At 34.1% G+C, this 24,113-nt stretch overlaps 1 protein-coding gene across 3 annotated transcripts in view; it reads left to right on the forward strand.

The window, feature by feature from the left end:
* LOC139758338 (uncharacterized) overlaps positions 1–24,113 on the forward strand; it is a 266,694-nt gene that overhangs the window by 228,684 nt on the left and 13,897 nt on the right. For all 3 annotated transcript variants that reach the window (XM_071679642.1, XM_071679633.1, XM_071679628.1), the window contains one exon: positions 21,696–22,325. In XM_071679642.1, coding sequence (XP_071535743.1) covers positions 21,696–22,325 — 630 coding nt within the window. The remainder of the gene's footprint in view (positions 1–21,695; positions 22,326–24,113) is intronic.

Here is a 24,113-nt window from a genome sequence, read left to right on the forward strand (position 1 = left end):
TTTGAAAAAAAAAATGAAAAATCCAATATTTTGCTCAGATTTTCAACTTCTTCAGATTTTAATGAAAATCTGGGTATAGATGTCATTTTACATGCTGAATAAGAATTTCTAGTCAAATGACAGCATTTCGCATTATTGATGCCTTTAATTACTCCTAAGATTAATTATAATAAAATTAGTATGCTAATTACTCGACTAATTACACGAATTTTTGGGTTTTGACCTCAGATTCTTATTCAGCATACTTAAAAGCATCTATCCTGAAATTCTCAAGAAAATCCATGTTTTGAAAAAAAAAATCAAGAAAAATCCTTACCAAATATTTTGCTGATTAAGAAATCAAGAAAAATCCAAGGCTATAAAAAAATTTTGCTCAGATTTTCAACTTCTTCAGATTTTAATGAAAATGTGGGTATAGATGTTATTTTAAATGCTGATTAAGGATTTCTAGTCAAATGACAGCATTTCGCATTATTAATGCCTTTAATTACTCCTAAGATTACTCCCAAGAAAATCCATGTTTTGAAAAAAAAAATAAAAAAAATCCAAGGCTATAGCCATACTAAATATTTTGCTCAGATTTTCAGCTTCATATTTTAATGAAAATCTGGGTATAGATGCTATTTTACATGCTGATTAAAGATTTCTAGTCAAATGGCAGGATTTCACCTTATTAATGCCTTTAATTACTCCTAAGATTAATTATAAAATTAGTATGCTAATTACTTGAGTAATTACTCGAATTTTTGGGTTTTGACCTCAGATTCTTATTCAGCATACTTAAAAGCATCTATCTTGAAATTCCCAAGAAAATCCATTTTCTGAAATAAATCAAGAAAAATCCAAGGCTATAGCCTTACCAAAAATTTTGCTCAGATTTTCAACTTCTTCAGATTTTGATAAAAATCTGGTTATAGATGTTATTTTACATGCTGATTAATGATTTCTAGTCAAATGACAGGATTTTGCATTATTAATGCCTTTAATTACTCCTAAGATTAATTATAATAAAATTAGTATGCTAATTACTCGACTAATTACACGAATTTTTGGGTTTTGACCTCAGATTCTTATTCAGCTTACTTAAAAGCATCTATCCTGAAATTCTCAAGAAAATCCATGTTTTGAAAAAAAAAAATCAAGAAAAATCCTTCCCAAATATTTTGCTCAGATTTTCAACTTCAGATGTTAATGAAAATCTGGGTATAGATGTTATTTTACATGCTGATTAAGGATTTCTTGTCAAATGACAGCATTTCGCATTATTAATGCCTTTAATTACTCCTAAGATTAATTATGATAAAATTAGTATGCTAATTACTCGACTAATTACACGAATTTTTGGGTTTTGACCTCAGATTCTTATTCAGCATACTTAAAAGCATCTATCCTGAAATTCTCAAGAAAATCCATGTTTTGAAAAAAAAAATCAAGAAAAATCCTTACCAAATATTTTGCTGATTAAAAAATCAAGAAAAATTCAAGGCTATAAAAAAATTTTGCTCAGATTTTCAACTTCTTCAGATTTTAATGAAAATGTGGGTATAGATGTTATTTTACATGCTGATTAAGGATTTCTAGTCAAATGACAGCATTTCGCATTATTAATGCCTTTAATTACTCCTAACATTACTCCCAAGAAAATCCATATTGTGAAAAAAAAAATCAAAAAAAAATCCAAGGCTATGCCCATACTAAATATTTTGCTCAGATTTTCAGCTTCATATTTTAATGAAAATCTGGGTATAGATGTTATTTTACATTCTGATTAAGGATTTCTAGTCAAATGACAGCATTTCGCCTTATTAATGCCTTTAATTACTTCTAAGATTAATTATAAAATTAGTATGCTAATTACTCGACTAATTACACGAATTTTTGGGTTTTGACCTCAGATTCTTATTCAGCATACTTAAAAGCATCTATCTTGAAATTCCCAAGAAAACCCATTTTTTGAAAAAAAATTAACTTCCGATTTTAATGAAAATCTGGGTATAGATGTTATTTTACATGCTGATTAAGGATTTCTTGTCAAATGACAGAATTTCGCATTATTAATGCCTTTAATTACTCCTAAGATTAATTAAAATAAAATTAGTATGCTAATTACTCGACTAATTACACGAATTTTTGGGTTTTAACCACAGATTCGTATTCAGCATACCGAGAACCATCTATGCTGAAATTCTCAAGAAAATCCATTTTTTGAAAAAAATCAAGAAAAATCCTTACCAAATATTTTACTGAGTTTCACCTTCTTCAGATTTTAATGAAAATCTGGGTATAGATGTTATTTTACATGCTGATTAAGGATTTCTAGTCAAATGACAGCATTTCGCATTATTAATGCCTTTAATTACTAAAATTGATTATAAAATTAGTATGCTAATTACTCGACTAATTACACGAATTTTTGGGTTTTAACCACAGATTCGTATTCAGCATACGGAAAACCATCTATGCTGAAATTCTCAAGAAAATCCATTTTTTGAAAAAAATCAAGAAAAATCCTAATATATTGCTCAGATTTTCAACTTCTTCAGATTTTAATGAAACTCTGTTTATAGATGTTATTTTACATGCTGATTAAGGATTTCTAGTCAAATGACAGCATTTCCCATTATTAATGCCTTTAAGTACTCCTAAGATTAATTATAAAATTAGTATGCTCATTACTCGACTAATTACACGAATTTTTGGGTTTTAACCACAGATTCTTATTCAGCATACCGAAAACCATCTATGCTGAAATTCTCAAGAAAATCCCTTTTTCGAAAAACATAAAGAAAAATCCCTTCAAAATATTTTGCTCAGATTTTCAACTTGAGATTTTAATGAAAATCTGGGTATAAATGTTATTTTACATGCTGATTAATGATTTCTAGTCAAATGACAGGATTTCGCATTACTAATGCCTTAATTACTCCTAAGATTAATTATAATGAAATTAGTATGCTAATTACTCGACTAATTACACGAATTTTTGAAAAAATCAAGAAAAATCCTAGGCTATAGCCTCACCAAATATTTTGCTCAGATTTTCAACTTCTTCAGATTTTATTAAAAATCTAGGTATAGATGTTGTTTTACATGCTGATTAAGGATTTCTAGTGAAAGGACAGCATATCGCATTATTAATGCCTTTAATTACTCCTAAGATTAATTATAATAAAATTAGTATGCTAATTACTCGACTCATTACACGAATTTTCGGGTTTTGACCTCAGATTCTTGTTCACCATACTTAAAAGCATCTATACTGAAATTCCCAAGAAAATCCATTTTTTGAAAAAAATCAAGAAAAATTTTTTGGCTCAGATTTTCAGCTTCTTCAGATTTTAATGAAAATCTGGGTATGGATGTTATTTTACATGCTGATTACGGGTTTCTAGTGAAATTACAGCATTTCGCATTATTAATGCCTTTAATTACTCCTAAGATTAATCATAAAATTAGTATGCTAATTACTCGACTAATTGCACGAATTTTTGGGTTTAGACCTCAGATTCATATTCAGCTTACTTAAAAGGATCTATCCTGAAATTCTCAAGAAAATCCTTTTTCTGAAAAAAATCAAGAAAAATCCTTACCAAATATTTTGCTCAGATTTTCAACTTCAGATGTTAATGAAAATGTGGGTATAGATGGTATTTTACATGCTAATTAAGGATTTCTAGTCAATGACGACATTTCGCATTATTAATGCCTTTAATTACTCCTAAGATTAATTATAATAAAATTAGTATGCTAATTACTCGACTAATTACACGAATTTTTGGGTTTTGACCTCAGATTCTTATTCGTCATACTTAAAAGCTTCTATCCTGAAATTCTCAAGAAAATCCATGTTTTGAAAAAAAAAAATCAAGAAAAATCCTTACCAAATATTTTGCTGATTAAGAAATCAAGAAAAATCCAAGGCTATAAAAAAATTTTGCTCAGATTTTCAATTTCTTCAGATTTTAATGAAAATCTGGGTATAGATGTTTTTTTACATGCTGAATAAGGATTTCTAGTCAAATGACAGCATTTCGCATTATTAATGCCTTTAATTACTCCTAAGAAACTCCCAAGAAAATCCATGTTTTGAAAAAAAAATAAAAAAAAAGATCCAAGGCTATAGCCATACTAAATATTTTGCTCAGATTTTCAGCTTCATATTTTAATGAAAATCTCGGTATAGATGTTATTTTACATGCTGATTAAGGATTTATAGTCAAATGATAGCATTTCGCCTTATTAATGCCTTTAATTACTCCTAAGATTAATTATAAAATTAGTATGCTAATTACTCGACTAATTACACGAATTTTTGGGTTTTGACCTCAGATTCTTATTCAGCATACTTAAAAGCATCTATCTTGAAATTCCCAAGAAAATCCATTTTTGGAAAAAAATCAAGAAAAATCCTTGCTCAGATTTTCAACTTCTTCAGATTTTAATGAAAATCTGGGTATAGATCTTATTATACATGCTGATTAAGGATTTCTAGTCAGATGACAGAATTTCGCATTGTTAATGCCTTTAATTACTCCTAAGATTAATTAAAATAAATTTAGTATACTAATTACTCGACTAATTACACGAATTTTTGGGTTTTAACCACAGATTCGTATTCAGCACACCGAAAACCATCTATGCTGAAATTCTCAAGAAAATCCATTTTTTGAAAAAAATCAAGAAAAATCCTTATCAAATATTTTACTCAGAGTTTCACCTTCTTCAGATTTTAATGAAAATCTGGGTATAGATGTTATTTTACATGCTGATTAGGGATTTCTAGTCAAATGACAGCATTTCGCATCATTAATGCCTTTAATTACTAAAATTAATTATAAGATTAGTATGCTAATTACTCGACTAATTACACGAATTTTTGAGTTTTAACCACAGATTCGTATTCAGCATACGGAAAACCATCTATGCTGAAATTCTCAAGAAAATCCATTTTTTGAAAAAAATCAAGAAAAATCCTAATATATTGCTCAGATTTTCAACTTCTTCAGATTTTAATGAAACTCTGTTTATAGATGTTATTTTACATGCTGATTAAGGATTTCTAGTCAAATGACAGCATTTCCCATTATTAATGCCTTTAAGTACTCCTAAGATTAATTATAAAATTAGTATGCTCATTACTCGACTAATTACACGAATTTTTGGGTTTTAACCACAGATTCTTATTCAGCATACCGAAAACCATCTATGCTGAAATTCTCAAGAAAATCCCTTTTTCGAAAAACATAAAGAAAAATCCCTTCAAAATATTTTGCTCAGATTTTCAACTTGAGATTTTAATGAAAATCTGGGTATAAATGTTATTTTACATGCTGATTAATGATTTCTAGTCAAATGACAGGATTTCGCATTACTAATGCCTTAATTACTCCTAAGATTAATTATAATGAAATTAGTATGCTAATTACTCGACTAATTACACGAATTTTTGAAAAAATCAAGAAAAATCCTAGGCTATAGCCTCACCAAATATTTTGCTCAGATTTTCAACTTCTTCAGATTTTATTAAAAATCTAGGTATAGATGTTGTTTTACATGCTGATTAAGGATTTCTAGTGAAAGGACAGCATATCGCATTATTAATGCCTTTAATTACTCCTAAGATTAATTATAATAAAATTAGTATGCTAATTACTCGACTCATTACACGAATTTTCGGGTTTTGACCTCAGATTCTTGTTCACCATACTTAAAAGCATCTATACTGAAATTCCCAAGAAAATCTATTTTTTGAAAAAAATCAAGAAAAATTTTTTGGCTCAGATTTTCAGCTTCTTCAGATTTTAATGAAAATCTGGGTATGGATGTTATTTTACATGCTGATTACGGGTTTCTAGTGAAATTACAGCATTTCGCATTATTAATGCCTTTAATTACTCCTAAGATTAATCATAAAATTAGTATGCTAATTACTCGACTAATTGCACGAATTTTTGGGTTTAGACCTCAGATTCATATTCAGCTTACTTAAAAGCATCTATCCTGAAATTCTCAAGAAAATCCTTTTTCTGAAAAAAATCAAGAAAAATCCTTACCAAATATTTTGCTCAGATTTTCAACTTCAGATGTTAATGAAAATGTGGGTATAGATGGTATTTTACATGCTAATTAAGGATTTCTAGTCAATGACGACATTTCGCATTATTAATGCCTTTAATTACTCCTAAGATTAATTATAATAAAATTAGTATGCTAATTACTCGACTAATTACACGAATTTTTGGGTTTTGACCTCAGATTCTTATTCGTCATACTTAAAAGCTTCTATCCTGAAATTCTCAAGAAAATCCATGTTTTGAAAAAAAAAAATCAAGAAAAATCCTTACCAAATATTTTGCTGATTAAGAAATCAAGAAAAATCCAAGGCTATAAAAAAATTTTGCTCAGATTTTCAATTTCTTCAGATTTTAATGAAAATCTGGGTATAGATGTTTTTTTACATGCTGAATAAGGATTTCTAGTCAAATGACAGCATTTCGCATTATTAATGCCTTTAATTACTCCTAAGAAACTCCCAAGAAAATCCATGTTTTGAAAAAAAAATAAAAAAAAAAGATCCAAGGCTATAGCCATACTAAATATTTTGCTCAGATTTTCAGCTTCATATTTTAATGAAAATCTCGGTATAGATGTTATTTTACATGCTGATTAAGGATTTATAGTCAAATGATAGCATTTCGCCTTATTAATGCCTTTAATTACTCCTAAGATTAATTATAAAATTAGTATGCTAATTACTCGACTAATTACACGAATTTTTGGGTTTTGACCTCAGATTCTTATTCAGCATACTTAAAAGCATCTATCTTGAAATTCCCAAGAAAATCCATTTTTGGAAAAAAATCAAGAAAAATCCTTGCTCAGATTTTCAACTTCTTCAGATTTTAATGAAAATCTGGGTATAGATCTTATTATACATGCTGATTAAGGATTTCTAGTCAGATGACAGAATTTCGCATTGTTAATGCCTTTAATTACTCCTAAGATTAATTAAAATAAATTTAGTATACTAATTACTCGACTAATTACACGAATTTTTGGGTTTTAACCACAGATTCGTATTCAGCACACCGAAAACCATCTATGCTGAAATTCTCAAGAAAATCCATTTTTTGAAAAAAATCAAGAAAAATCCTTATCAAATATTTTACTCAGAGTTTCACCTTCTTCAGATTTTAATGAAAATCTGGGTATAGATGTTATTTTACATGCTGATTAGGGATTTCTAGTCAAATGACAGCATTTCGCATCATTAATGCCTTTAATTACTAAAATTAATTATAAGATTAGTATGCTAATTACTCGACTAATTACACGAATTTTTGAGTTTTAACCACAGATTCGTATTCAGCATACCGAAAACCACCTATGCTGAAATTCTCAAGAAAATCCATGTTTTGAAAAAAATCAAGAAAAATCCAAGGCTATAGCCTTACCACATATATTGCTCAGATTTTCAACTTCTTCGGATTTTAATGAAAATCTGTTTATAGATGTTATTTTACATGCTGATTAAGGATTTCTAGTCAAATGACAGTATTTTCCATTATTAATGCCTTTAAATACTCCTAAGATTAATTATAAAATTAGTATGCTAATTACTCGACTAATTACACGAATTTTTGGGTTTTAACCACAGATTCTTATTCAGCATACGGAAAACCATCTATGCTGAAATTCTCAAGAAAATCCCTTTTTTGAAAAACATAAAGAAAAATCCTTACAAAATATTTTGCTCAGATTTTCAACTTCTTGAGATTTTAATGAAAATCTGGGTATAGATGTTATTTTACATGCTGATTAAGGATTTCTAGTGAAAGGACAGCTTTTCGCAATATTAATGCCTTTAATTACTCCTAAGGTTAATTATAATGAAATTAGTATGCTAATTACTTGACTAATTACACGAATTTTTGGGTTTTAACCACAGATTCTTATTCAGCATACTTAAAAGCATCTATCCTGAAATTCCCAAGAAAATCCATTTTCTGAAATAAATCAAGAAAAATCCAAAATTTTGCTCAGATTTTCAACTTCTTCATATTTTAATAAAAATCTGGTTATAGATGTTATTTTACATGCTGATTAATGATTTCTAGTCAAATGACAGGATTTCGCATTATTAATGCCTTTAATTACTCCTAAGATTAATTATTATAAAATTAGTATGCTCATTACTCGACTAATTACACGAATTTTTGGGTTTTGACCTCAGAATCTTATTCAGCATACTTAAAAGCATCTATCTTGAAATTACCAAGAAAATCCATTTTTTTAAAAAATCAAGAAAAATCCTAGGCTATAGCCTTACCAAAAATTTTGCACAGATTTTCAACTTCTTCAGATTTTAATGAAAATGTGGGTATAGATGTTATTTTACATGCTGATTAAGGATTTCTAGTCAAATGACAGAATTTCGCATTATTAATGCCTTTAATTACTCCTAAGATTAATTGAAATAAAATTAGTATGCTAATTACTCGACTAATTACACGAATTTTTGGGTTTTGACCTCAGATTCGTATTCAGCATATCGAAAACCATCTATGCTGAAACACTCAAGAAAATCTATTTTTTGAAAAAAATCAAGAAAAATCCAAGGCTATATCCTGACTAAATATCTTGCTCAGATTTTCAACTTCTTCTGATTTTAATGAAAATCTGGGTATAGATGTTATATTACATGCTGATTGAGGATTTCTATTTAAAGGACAGCATTTCGCATTAGTAATGCCTTTAATTACTCCTAAGATTAATTATAATAAAATTAGTATGCTAATTACTCGAATAATTACACGAAGTTTTGGGTTTTGACCTCATATTCTTGTTCAGCATACGTAAAAGCATTTATACTGAAATTCCCAAGAAAATCCATTTTTTGAAAAAAATCAAGAAAAATCCAATATTTTGCTCAGATTTTCAACTTCTTCAGATTTTAATGAAAATCTGGGTATAGATGTTATTTTACATGCTGATTACGGATTTCTAGTGAAAGGACAGCATTTCGCATTATTAATGCCTTTAATTACTACTAAGATTAATCATAATAAAATTAGTATGCTAATTACTGGACTAATTACACGAATTTTTGGGTTTAGACCTAAGATTCTTATTCAGCTTACTTAAAAGCATCTATCCTGAAATTCTCAAGAAAATCCTTTTTCTGAAAAAAATCAAGAAAAATCCTTACCAAATATTTTGGTCAGATTTTCAACTTCAGATTTTAATGACAATCTGTTTATAGATGTTATTTTACATGATGATTAAGGATTTCTAGTCAAATGACAGCATTTCACATTATTAATGCCTTTAATTACTAAGATTAATTATAAAATTAGTATGCTAATTACTCGACTAATTATACAAATTTTTCGGATTCAACCACAGATTCGTATTAGCATACCGAAAACCATCTATGCTGAAATTCTCAAGAAAATCCATTTTTTGAAAAAATCAAGAAAAATCCAAGGCTATAGCCTTACCAAATATATTGCTCAGATTGTCAACTTCTTCAGATTTTAATGAAAATCTGTTTATAGATGTTATTTTACATGCTGATTAAGGATTTCTAGTCAAATGACAGCATTTCCCATTATTAATGCCTTTAAATACTCCTAAGATTAATCATAAAATTAGTATGCTATTTACTCGACTAATTACACGAATTTTTGGGTTTTAACCACAGATTCTTATTCAGCATACCGAAAGCCATCTATGCTGAAATTCTCAAGAAAGTCCCTTTTTTGAAAAACATAGAGAAAAATCCTTAGCAAATATTCTGCTCAGATTTTCAACTTCTTGAGATTTTAATGAAAATCTGGGTATAGATGTTATTTTACATGCTGATTAATGATTTCTAGTCAAATGACAGGATTTCGCATTATTAATGCCTTTAATTACTCCTAAGATTAATTATAATAAAATTAGTATGCTCATTACTCGACTAATTACCCGAATTTTTGGGTTTTGACCTCAGATTCTTATTCAGCATACTTAAAAGCATCTATCTTGAAATTACCAAGAAAATCCATTTTTTGAAAAAAATCAAGAAAAATCCTAGGCTATAGCCTTACCAAAAATTTTGCACAGATTTTCAACTTCTTCAGATTTTAATGAAAATGTGGGTATAGATGTTATTTTACATGCTGATTAAGGATTTCTAGTCAAATGACAGCATTTCGCCTTATTAATGCCTTTAATTACTAAGATTAATTATAAAATTAGTATGCTAATTACTCCACTAATTACACGAATTTTTGGGTTTTGACCTCAGATTCTTATTCAGCATACTTAAAAGCATCTATCTTGAAATTCCCAAGAAAATCCATTTTTTGAAAAAATCAAGAAAAATCCGAGGCTATAGCCTTACCAAAAATTTTGCTCAGATTTTCAACTTCTTCAGATTTTAATGAAAACCTGGGTATAGATCTTATTTTACATGCTGATTAAGGATTTCTAGTCAAATGACAGAATTTCGCATTATTAATGTCTTTAATTACTCCTAAGATTAATTAAAATAAAATTAGTATGCTAATTACTCGACTAATTACACGAATTTTTGGGTTTTAACCACAGATTCGTATTCAGCATATCGAAAACCATCTATGCTGAAATTCTCTAGAAAATCCATTTTTTGAAAAAAAAATCAAGAAAAATCCTTACCAAATATTTTACTCAGAGTTTCACCTTCTTCAGATTTTAATGAAAATCTGGGTATAGATGTTATTTTACATGCTGATTAGGGATTTCTAGTCAAATGACAGCATTTCGCATTATTAATGCCTTTCATTACTAAAATTAATTATAAAATTAGTATGCTAATTACTCGACTAATTGCACGAATTTTTGGGTTTTATCCACAGATTTGTATTCAGCATACCGAAAACCATCTATGCTGAAATTCTCAAGAAAATCTATTTTTTGAAAAAATCAAGAAAAATCCAAGGCTATTTATAGCCTTACCAAATATATTGTTCAGATTTTCAACTTCTTCAGATTTTAATGAGAATCTGTTTATAGATGTTATTTTACATGCTGATTAAGGATTTCTAGTCAAATGACATCATTTCCCATTATTAATGCCTATAAATACTCCTAAGATTAATTATAAAATTAGTATGCTAATTACTCGACTAATTACACGAATTTTTGGGTTTTATCCACAGATTCTTATTCAGCATACCGAAAACCATCTATGCTGAAATTATCAAGAAAATTCCTTTTTTGAAAAACATAAAGAAAAATCCTTACAAAATATTTTGCTCAGATTTTCAACTTCTTGAGATTTTAATGAAAATCTGGGTATAGATGTTATTTTACGTGCTGATTAAGGATTTCTAGTCAAATGACAGCATTTCGCATAATTAATGCCTTTAATTACTCCTAAGGTTAATTATAATGAAATTAGTATGCTAATTACTCGACTAATTACACGAATTTTTGGGTTTTAACCACAGATTCGTATTCAGCATACCGAAAACCATCTATGCTGAAACTCTCAAGAAAATCCATTTTTTGAAAAAATCAAGAAAAATATTTTGCTCAGATTTTCAACTTCTTCAGATTTTAATGAAAATCTGGGTATAGATGTTATTTTACATGCTGATTAAGGATTTCTAGTGAAAGGACAGCTTTTCGCATTATCAATGCCTTTAATTACTTCTAAGATTAATTATAATAAAATTAGTATGCTAATTACTCGACTAATTACACGAATTTTTGGGTTTTGACCTCAGATTCTTGTTCAGCATACTTAAAAGCATCTATACTGAAATTCCCAAGAAAATCCATTTTTGAAAAAAAATCAAGAAAAATCCAATATTTTGCTCAGATTTTCAACTTCTTCAGATTTTAATGAAAATCTGGGTATAGATGTTATTTTACATGCTGATTAAGGATTTCTAGTGAAAGGACAGCATTTCGCATTATTAATGTCTTTAATTACTCCTAAGATTAATTATAATAAAATTAGTATGCTAATTACTCGACTAATTACACGAATTTTTAGGTTTTGACCTCAGATTCTTATTCATCATACTTAAAAGCATCTATCCTGAACTTCTCAAGAAAATCCATGTTTTGAAAAAAAAATCAAGATTAATTATACCCAGATTTTAATAAAAATCTGGGTATAGATGTTATTTTACATGCTGATTAAGGAGTTCTAGTGAAAGGACAGCATTTCGCATTATTAATGCCTTTAATTACTCCTAAGATTGATTATAATAAAATTAGTATGGTAATTACTCGACTAATTACACGAATTTTTGGGTTTTGACCTCAGATTCTTGTTCAGCATACTTAAAAGCATCTATCCTGAAATTCCCAAGAAAATCCATTCTCTGAGAAAATCAAGAAAAATCCAATTACCAAATATTTTGCTGAGATTTTCATCTTCAGATTTTAATGAAAATCTGGGTATAGATGTTATTTTACATGCTGATTAAGGATTTCTGGTCAAATGACAGCATTTTGCATTATTAATGCCTTTAATTACTCATAAGATTAATTATAAGATTAGTATGCTAAGTACTCGACTAATTACACGAATTTTTGGGTTTTGACCTCAGATTACTATTCAGCAGACTTAAAAGCATCTATCCTGAAATTTCCAAGAAAATCCATTTTTTGAAAAAAATCAAGAAAAATCCAAGGCTATATAGCCTTACCAAATATTTTGCTCAGATTTTCAACTTTTTCAGATTTCAATGAAAATCTGGGTATAGATGTTATTTTACATGCTGATTAAGGATTTCTAGTCAAATGACAGCATTTCGCATTATTATTGCCTTTAATTACTCGTAAGATTGATTATGATAAAATTAGTATGCTAATTACTCGACTCATTACACGAATTTTTGGGTTTTGATACTTAAAAGCATCTATCCTGAAATTCCCAAGAAAATCCATTTTTTGAAAAGATAGAGGGAGTTTGTAAGCCGTAGTAATGATACAGACTCGTGGGCCAAAGGTTCACCTCGAATGAGTCGAAGCACTTTTCCTTCAACAGGATTGTTAAAGTGTGGAATAAACCACCAATTACTGTTGTTCTTAGTGAGTTTTATGACGTCAACAGTGAACAATTCTTCGAATGATACAGGGAAATAACAACCAGAAACCATAACAGAAAATTTTAGCAAGCTACAGTTAAGAAGGTGTTTAAAGAAATATATTTATGATTTAAGGGAAATGAAAGAAGGAAATAAACAGAATGATGTATGATGTAAGGGAAATGAATGAAGGGAATAAACTGAATGATCAAACTGTGTGAATGTGGACTGTATACGAAAGTGTAAAAAAAGTTATGTGGTAGTAGATGGGACCCCACGAATGTATAGCTTCCTCCCTGTTTAGTAGAAATACGTAATTGCACACACACACACACACACACACACACACACACACACACACACACACACACACACACCTCCGTGATGTCGTAGTTAACGTTACTGACCATGAGTCAGCATAGGCCTTCATGGGTTGGAATTCTGGACGCGGCAGTCGACCCACATCCTGTCCAGGTGTTCATCTTCCCCTGGAGGCTGGTAGATGAATGTGCACCTGGCTTAGGCTAGGGTGTGTGTGTGTGTGTGAATGTATATACAAATAGGAGTAAAGACGATGTACAAATATACAAGGTAAAGAGGCTGGGTAACGCGAGTGGAGACTTCTCTTCGTAACATGAAAGGTGATCACACACACACACACATACACACACACACACACACAGACACACACACACACGCACAGGAAGACCGTAACCTCTGACCTGTGAAGGACTGACTCACCCAGACTCTTAAGTACAAGTATTAAGTACGAGTATTAAGTCAGTGCTGCCTGAGAGGCATTGTGACGGACAGGAAGGAAATGGTGTAACAGTGAAAAAAAAGAAAGAAAAAGAATTAAGAATCTGAAGTATTAAGGACTACATCCTGGGATCAGTGTTAGCTAAACCTAATTATTTCTTTAGAGTTATTTAATGTTCGCTTATAGTTATCGACTCTTGAGAACAGTCGTTTATAATGATAGAAACAATCACTGTTAACCTTTTTCTGAGGATGACGTCACGCATGGTCGGTCCTCCATCACGACGCTCCGACCCCGCACGTTTCATGGGCTGACCTTAGACAGGTCAAAGGCCATGGGGGTTATAGGTCATCTTCCCCAGGGATCGTGCCTTTGTGACGCGTCACATCGGAAGAGGGGGGGGTGCCAAACTTCAGCCTCTGCCAGCCAGCCGACCTCCGTCGTTAACGAGGTCGTAATTGGGCTCGATAAGGTCAAAGGTCATCTTGGAGCAGGTTCAGGACGTGTATTATTAGCGTGTTGAGTGAATCCTTATTAGTCTAGTGGCGTTAAGTGGGCGCGTGGGTTCACCGCTGACGAGTGGTGATGGTCGTAGAGGGAGGGTTGTGTGTGTGTGTGTGTGTGTGTGGTGTGGGTGAATGGGTTGGGGAGGGAGATACTGGTGGGGGAACCTAAGGAACCTGCTAGTCACGATTCCCACCCGAGATAACACCCTCCTACCTACCTACATTGTACATGCCCTACACCACCACAACCACGGTACTCCTCACTCCTACTCACCTCACTCCCCGAGTCTCCTCCAACACTCTCCTCCACCACCGACCGTGTCCACTACTCCACCAGTCTCCTCCAACACTCTCCTCCACCTCCGACCTTGTCCACCACTCTCCTCCTCCACTGATCGTGTCCGCTCCCTCACACCATCTCGTCACCAACGTTCGTCCTCACCCATGTCGACCTTCAAACCCGGATGAACCTTTCACCTGAAACACTCGGCTCCCTCGCCTGACTCCCCTCCTCTACGTAATGTTTACAATATGAACGCAACCCCGTCGGCCATTACTGTGACGTCACGATCCCGCCATTATCGTTGGCGGGGTTCGATCCCTCCACTGCGTCTCTCTCTCTCTCTCTCTCTCTCTCTCTCTCTCTCTCTCTCTCTCTCTCTCTCTCTCTCTCTCTCTCTCTCTCTTCCCCGTTATATACTTGGAGCGTCAGCTGTCCGCCGGAACACATGTTGTGGCGCATGCAATAAATGCGCAGTTATTCTTTACCTGTTGTTTGGTCTCTTGATGACGTCCCTCCACCACCTTTTTTTTTTTTGTTACATTAACGGAGTTATCATTTATTTGTTATCCTGATAAGTTTGTAGATATACGTTTTCCGTGAGGTGTAATCGCAGCTCCCTTTTAATTATTTTTAAGCTGAATTATTTTATGTAATTTTCAGTCGCGTTAGTTAAAGTTGTTACTTTTTATCTGTAGGAGTGACTTTTAGCTTTTTATTATGGTGAATATCATTATTATTCGCTCATTTTCTGAGGGTGTTGTCGTTTCTAAATGTTTCGTGTATAATATCGAAAGTAATGCTGAGTATATTCTCTTTTATGTGATATATGTGTGTTGCTATAACCAGCAATAAGTGTTAAGTTCTACGTAAATAAATAATGTTACAAATGTAGCGTGACGTCTTTAAAATGGGTATTGATATGGTTTGGTCACATGGAGAAAGTGAGTATGGAAAGATTGACCAAGAGCATATATGTGTCAGGTGGAGGGAACGAGAAGTGGGAGACCAAATTGGAGATGGAAAGATGGAGTGAAAAAGATTTTGAGCGATCGGGGCCTGAACATGCAGGAGGGTGAAAGGCGTGCAAGGAATTGAGTGAATTGGAACGATGTGATATACCGGGGTCGACGTGGTCATTGCATTGAACCAGGGCATGTAAAGCGTCTGGGGTAAACCATGGAAAGTTTTGTGTGCCATTTCAAGTGTGGTAGGGTGGCGACAGGAATGGATGGGCGCAGCAAGTATGAATGAGTACATGTGGATATATGTATATGTCTGTGTAGGTATATGTATATATACGTTGAAATGTATAGGTATGTATGTGTGCGTGTTTGGGCGTTTATGTACATACATGTGTATGTGGGTGGGTTGGGCCATTCTTTCGTCTGTTTCCTTGCGCTACCTCGCTAACGCGGGAGACAACGACAAAGTATTATATATATATATATATATATATATATATATATATATGAAAGTGAAATTGCACTTCAGTAGAAGTTCATATGATTATATTTAACATAAAATTTTTTCGATACATGTGACACGACATGTTTCGTGGAGACAGTCCACCTCATCAGGCGCCAGTACTTAACAAAGTTATTTAAATCCCAACATCCCACTAGATTCCCGCCGTCCGACACCACTCCTTATAGACCGAGCACTGTCTGCTTTGTCTGGCCATAACCGTTGTAAGGGAGAGTGATTAAGGGGAGGGGGGTGGGCGTGACGTGGCGGGGGTTGACCTGGGTAGCTGCGTGTGCCTTGAACAACTTTTTCTTATGTTTTCGTGTTTTGTCAATTCTATCACAATGATTTGGTTAATGATAGGATGGGGTTTAACTTTGCCTGGGGATAAATTAGAGTTCTTAGTATTAGCAGTCAAGACAGATTCAGTGACGTTGCGTGTGGCATAACCAACAATAGTATATATATATATATATATATATATATATATATATATATATATATATATATATATATATATATATATATTATCCCAGAGGATAGGAAATAAAGAATCCTTGCCACGTATTCCTTGCGTGTCGTAGAAGGCGACTAAAAGGGGAGGGAGCTGGAAATCCTTCCCTCCATATTTTACTTTTCCAAAAAGGGAAACAGAGAAGGGGGTCAAGTGAGAATTTTCCCCCTAGGGCTTAGTCCTCTGTTCTTGACGCTACCTCGTTGATGCGGGAAATGGCGAATGTTTATGAAATTGTACACACACACACACACACACACACACACACACACACACACACACACACACACACATATATATATATATATATATATATATATATATATATATATATATTGGAAAAGATCACAGTTTTTTGCGCGTGTTCAAGTATATTCCTGAGTCCATGGGAAAAATGAAACACGATAAGTTCCCAAGTGCCCTTTTGTGAAATAATCACATCATCAAGAGAAACACAAGAGAGAAATATAACAGTCAGTTGATACATAATCACATGTTTACCAAATGACGTCCTAGCTACGTCTCTTCGTTGGATATCAACTGACTTATATTTCTCTCTTGTGTCTCCCCTGATGATGTGATTATTACAAGAAAGTGCACTTGGGAACTTATCTTGTATCATTTTCCCCTTGGACTCATAGGAATATATATATATATATATATATATATATATATATATATATATATATATATATATATATATATATATATATATATATATATATATATATATTTAATCACAATGGAGCTGCTGGGCAGAAGTGAAGGATCTGTTATCCATTTTTCTTTTATCTGACACTATATCTTCTTTCTTTATAGCCCCCCCCCCCCCCTCCAGCTACCCTCTTCCAGTGTTTTCGGTTCTCTACAATCCATCCTTCCACTCAAGCGTTTAGGGAAGATATTCAATAGTTTTATCTCTGGTCATATGGGACTTTAGCTAAGGAAAGCATGATGTAAAGTTTTTGAGTCTATTCCCAGCATCATTTTGTGTTTAAGTTTTTCTAAGTTCATTTTCATGACCCGGATTCATTGAAATAAAAGAGGTGATGAACATTCCCAAGCTTTTCAAGGATCTTCATCCTTTTTTTTTTACTCTGTCTTTCAGATTTGGCGATATTCTTATATCATCAGTAATTCGAGACTTAATGCATTATACATCGTGGGTATCCATCCCTTCGCACTTCTCAGTGCATGTTGCTAAGTTCGTCAGATCTGCGACACAAGGTTATATCTGTATAGGATTTTTATTTTTCTTTAATCCATGGAAAAGCTGGTCTATGATTACGGTATTCCAAATACAGCTGTTCTCTCCCCCGACTGCGGTACAACTGTGTTGGATCACTGAGGTTCAAGGTCCGGGGAAAATGTATTGTGTCTGACATTACATCCAGTGGTACACTGTACCACTTGGATAGGAATAAGCAAAACATTCAAATGACTGACTTTTTTTTCTGAAGCCTAGTTGAAATTTGTTAGAGCCTTGTCGTTTCTTTTTTTTTTTTTTTTAAATCCAAGCCATTTTTTTTTTAAAGCCAAGCCATTTTTTTAAAGCCTAGTTGAAAGTTGTTTTTAAGCCTAGCCATTTTTTTTTTTTTTTTTTTTGATAAAAAGCCCAGTTGAAATTTGTTTTGAAGCCTAGTCGGATTAGACCACAGACATGAGACATATACATACGATATGGAAAGGGGAAACTTATGTTCTCTAACTTCCATATCAAGCGATAATCTCTGGCCGGAGCGAGTGGCTAGTTAGAACTGGTACTGGGGTAATTACACTCCCTCACACACTGAAGATGCATGCAGGAATCGGTATAGGAAATAACATCAGAAGTTCTTACAAGGTACGTCTCATGGGAGGACCCCTGGACTTTCCCATAAAAGAAAAAGAGGAACTGGACAGGTTCTTCGTTCAAGGTGTACTAGACCAGTCCAGCCGCAAAACATAGACAGTAATAATCCTCCTCTCCCCTTGCAGCAACCAGCGGCAGCAAAGAGTCTTGTTACGATAACCTCCGTCACAGAAGCTGGGTTGGAGACCTGAGAGAAGGTTCAAGGACAGATCAAAGTCACTGGAAGTCATATGAGGGATGATGACACACACACACACACACACACACACACACACACACACACACACACACACCAAAGGAAATAAACTCCTGAATGAAGCAAGAAACTTGTTGGGAAAAGGAAAATGTAATGTTAACAGTCTTACGAGTGGTGGATGAACGGAATTAAGTGAGCGAGTACGTGGTCAATATGAACAGCATACATAAGTTAAGAGGGTTGTACTACAGTAGCACAAAATGTACAAAAGATTGGCAGAGAGGTGAACAATGGTATGGTCCCAAGTGTGTCCTTTTTTGTATGCATTCGTGTGTGTGTGTGTGTGTGTGTAATATGTTTATGAGTTAATACATATGTTACTTTGCTTTTGTTTAAAGCTCTTTGTTTTCAAGCGAAGCCTTTTACATCTTGTGGTCCATTACGCAAACTTATACCACCAGAATATTGGTAACGAATTAACGCTGGTAGAATATTTTAGGATTATCGACTGCGTGTGTCAGGGAATAAGGCCGTCCTATAGGCGGTAGCGCAAAATAGAACACGAACTTTGAATTCTCTCCGGAATAAATAAAAGCCTATTAATGCGAGAGGCAAATGGGTTTACATGAAATACCAATGAAAGACTTGTTATATTCTATGACATTTCATTGTCGAATTCACTGTTTATCAATGACATGGGTTTGATGATTATATAATTGCGTTCTGTTCTTAACGCTACCTCGCAGACGCGGGAAATAGCGAATATGTATGTATGTATGTTTTATGGTATCAGTAATTATTTTCAGAGTTATTTTAAAGCGTTTTAGAACTACGGCCGCAGAAAATCATGAGAATTGAATCGCGAATTCATTTTCTTCTGTGCAACATTTGGGGCTCAAATTTATTATAGTGCCATACTGACAACAAATTATAAACATTAAGTAGGATTTATATGAACAGATTTATAGGTCAGGTATCTTTTATACGCACAAAGCCGTCCCTTTTTACCCTTAAACTTTTTAAAGGCCCCAGGATAGGTAGCCATAGAGTGAGAGTCCATTTTCTTTGCATTTCTTCACATGCAGGACTCAGAGTGGATGGTAATGCTGATGGATTAGCAGAAACAGTCATTTTATCCATAATAAGTGTTCTGCCTTACATACTTTAAAAGTATGCTGCCTTTTCTCTATTATATGTAGTTCATGTGTTATAGCTATATCTTGATATGTAATCCACTCTTTGTTCTCCATCGTTTGTAAACAGTTCATTTGCCATGAAAATTACTGAATAGTTTCAGTCACTACTGCCCAGTCCTTGTTTACACTTTTCTTACATTGTAACTTTTAACATACTTTCTTCAATCACTGAGACCAACCAGTGTCCGTGGACCTCTTGTACAAACTGTACAATACCGCCCACAAGATGGGGGCACGAAAAGATTAAAAAAAAAAAAAAAAAAATGCCGCATTTGTGGCAAAAAAACAAAATAAATCAGGTGTGTTCGATCCAGCGGAGGAACTCCACAGAGTTCACAAAGCATCCTAGGATGTGGTTTTACTACATACGGAGGCTCATGGCAGCGGCCTTCGACAGCCTCAGGTAAGCAAAGGAACAACTGGGCAGTTTAGGCAGCCTAAACTAAGCAAATGAACAACTGGGCAGTTTAGGCAGCCTAAACTAAGCAAAGGAACAGCTGGGCAGTTTAGGCAGCCTAAACTAAGCAAAGGAACAGCTGGGCAGTTTAGGCAGCCTAAACTAAGCAAAGGAACAGCTGGGCAGTTTAGGCAGCCTAAACTAAGCAAAGGAACAGCTGGGCAGTTTAGGCAGCCTAAACTAAGCAAAGGAACAACTGGGCAGTTTAGGCAGCCTAAACTAAGCAAAGGAACAACTGGGCGGTTTAGGCAGAATAGACCCAACTGTGGGTTTAGAAGACCTCTGAAATCACCGTGGGGTTAGATAAGATTTCAGACAGCTGTGGGGTTAGGAATCTTCCGAAACCATCGTGAGGTAAAAACGTAAGGTAAAGCAAAGTCCCAGGCTGGCCCGAGAGAGAGAGAGAGAGAGAGAGAGAGAGAGAGAGAGAGAGAGAGAGAGAGAGAGAGAGAGAGAGAGAGAGAGAGAGAGAGAGAGAGAATAACCCAAATAAACTTATTCGTTAGTGAACAGGCTCATTAGGAAAAAAAAAAAATATAAAAACCATAACTTGTTAAATACTGAGTAAATACCTCACCCGGGTGTGTGCGTGGCTCATGTGTACATATATACGACCGTTAAACCCCAGTTTACAACGCTTCAGTCAAAACTTGCTCTCTGGCAACCCAAGCGGCTGGAACTTTTAAGTTCGATATTCTCATTTAGAGACGTCACGAACACCCAGAGCTTTTCACAGTCTATTAATTTGTGCATATAAAAAAGCACTTTCGTGTAGTCGTTTTGTAAGGTGAGTAAAGAAATTTCCTCAAGTTATTCAAAGGTAAAACTTTATTGCATTTCTTGAAAAGTTGCAGGACACCTTCTGTATATGTTTATCTACAGCAAAATGATATATAGGAGGCGACACTTTATTTTGAATGTTCTGTTATACAAACATATGCACTAAGGTTCTTGGTGTCTTTTTATTTTTTTAATTCTTTGAGATAATTGCCGTTTGATGTAGAGGTAATTGAGTTTCCTTTTTGAGTGGAATATATATATATATATATATATATATATATATATATATATATATATATATATATATATATATATATATATATAATTTCCCACGTATTCCCTGCGTATCGTAATATGCGACTAAAAGGGGAGGGAGCGGGTGGCTGAAAATCCTCCCCTCTCGTTTTTATTATTTTTTTTTTTTAATTTTCCAAAAGAAGGAACGGAGAAGGGGGCCAGGTGAGGATATTCCCTCAAAGGCCCAGTCCTCTGTTCTTAACGCTACCTCGCTAACGCGGGAAATGGCGAATAGTATGAAAGAAAGAAATATATATATATATATGATTCTGGGAATAAATACATAAGCATGTTGAACGTAACATTTTCATTTTTCGTTGCAGTTGACTATGAAGATGTTACGGTTCCGGTTCCGCAACATAGTCGGTCTTGTGGTCCTGTTGACAGTGGCCTTCCTGTTGCTCAGCCTGCCTCCCTCCGCCCGCTCACCTCGCCTCCTGCTGGACGGCTTCACCCACTCCGCCCCTACTCACCCGCCGCTCATACTGGTGCAGGCCGGTACAGGACCCAGGGACCAGGTGGAATACACCCCACGATCTCTCCCATCGCCCGCGGCCATTGTCAAATCCCCGACCGTTAAGGGTAGAGCGAAAGTTAACTCTACGGAAGTAGTTGCCACTAACCTGACCTCTGCTCTCGATAGGGCCAATTCCGGGTCCGACTTACCCATCAAAGCGCTCGATCAAAAGACGTTCGAGGAGACAGCTGAGAAGGATGTGGTGCCCAACGATGATGTAGAGAACGAGCACGATTCATACGTCCAGGATTACACTCCAGCGGACTTCGTGGAGGTGAAGAAGATCAAGCCGGTGACCAAGAAGAGCAGAGTTGAACTGAACCAGAAGAGGCCAGCTGTGTTGAACCGTCCCAGAGGTTTTGACACTTCAGCCCCAACGTCGAAGTATACCCCTCAAATGCTCAAGGACAGAGCTCTCTCCTTCTCCAATTCATCGGTAAGTCTCTTTTGTCTTGGAAATGAAGCAGGGAGATAAAACGTTCCGTATTTATAGCGACAGCAACAAAATGTACTGTACATGTGACTCATATTTCCTAGTATTCTATATCTAACGGGTATTGTTTTAATATGTACGAACTTCACTTCTAGATGGTGAAAATTTTCGAGTTAAAAAAAAAAGGGTTATGCAAAGATCATTTACACTTTGTCAAAATTTCAAATACGTTCGAAAGGTTATATATATATATATATATATATATATATATATATATATATATATATATATATATATATATATATATATATATATATATATATTATCCCTGGGGATAGGGGAGAAAGAATACTTCCCACGTATTCCCTGCATGTCGTAGAAGGCGACTAAAAGGGAAGGGAGCGGGGGGCTGGAAATCCTCCCCTCTCGTTTTTTTTTTAATTTTCCAAAAGAAGGAACAGAGAAGGGGGCCAGGTGAGGATATTCCCTCAAAGGCCCAGTCCTCTGTTCTTAACGCTACCTCGCTATCGCGGGAAATGGCGAATAGTATGAAAAAAAAAAAAATATATATATATATATATATATATATATATATATATATATATATATATATATATATATATATATATATATGGCGTCCTAGCTACGTCTCTTCGTTGTATATCAACTGACTGTTATATTTCTCTCTTGTGTCTCCCCTGATGTGATTATTACACGAAAGTGCACTTGGGAACTTATCGTGTTTTATTTTTCCCGTGGAATCTTAGGTATATATATATATATATATATATATATATATATATATATATATATATATATATATATATATATATATATATATATGGAAGGTATTAAGAATATATGGTGTGGGAGGCAAGTTGTTAGAAGCAGTGAAAAGTTTTTATCGAGGATGTAAGGCATGTGTACGTGTAGGAAGAGAGGAAAGTGATTGGTTCTCAGTGAATGTAGGTTTGCGGCAGGGGTGTGTAATGTCTCCATGGTTGTTTAATTTGTTTATGGATGGGGTTGTTAGGGAGGTGAATGCAAGAGTTTTGGAAAGAGGGGCAAGTATGAAGTCTGTTGGGGATGAGAGAGCTTGGGAAGTGAGTCAGTTGTTGTTCGCTGATGACACAGCGCTGGTGGCTGATTCATGTGAGAAACTGCAGAAGCTGGTAACTGAGTTTGGTAAAGTGTGTGAAAGAAGAAAGTTAAGAGTAAATGTGATTAAGAGCAAGGTAATTAGGTACAGTAGGGTTGAGGGTCAAGTCAATTGGGAGGTAAGTTTGAATGGAGAAAAACTGGAGGAAGTAAAGTGTTTTAGATATCTGGGAGTGGATCTGGCAGCGGATGGAACCATGGAAGCGGAAGTGGATCATAGGGTGGGGGAGGGGGCGAAAATCCTGGGAGCCTTGAAGAATGTGTGGAAGTCGAGAACATTATCTCGGAAAGCAAAAATGGGTATGTTTGAAGGAATAGTAGTTCCAACAATGTTGTATGGTTGCGAGGCGTGGGCTATGGATAGAGTTGTGCGCAGGAGGATGGATGTGCTGGAAATGAGATGTTTGAGGACAATGTGTGGTGTGAGGTGGTTTGATCGAGTAAGTAACGTAAGGGTAAGAGAGATGTGTGGAAATAAAAAGAGCGTGGTTGAGAGAGCAGAAGAGGGTGTTTTGAAATGGTTTAGGCACATGGAGAGAATGAGTGAGGAAAGATTGACCAAGAGGATATATGTGTCGGAGGTGGAGGGAACGAGGAGAAGTGGGAGACCAAATTGGAGGTGGAAAGATGGAG

The sequence above is a fragment of the Panulirus ornatus genome, chromosome 2 (assembly GCF_036320965.1).
Source record: "Panulirus ornatus isolate Po-2019 chromosome 2, ASM3632096v1, whole genome shotgun sequence".
NCBI classification, from domain to species: domain Eukaryota; kingdom Metazoa; phylum Arthropoda; class Malacostraca; order Decapoda; family Palinuridae; genus Panulirus; species Panulirus ornatus.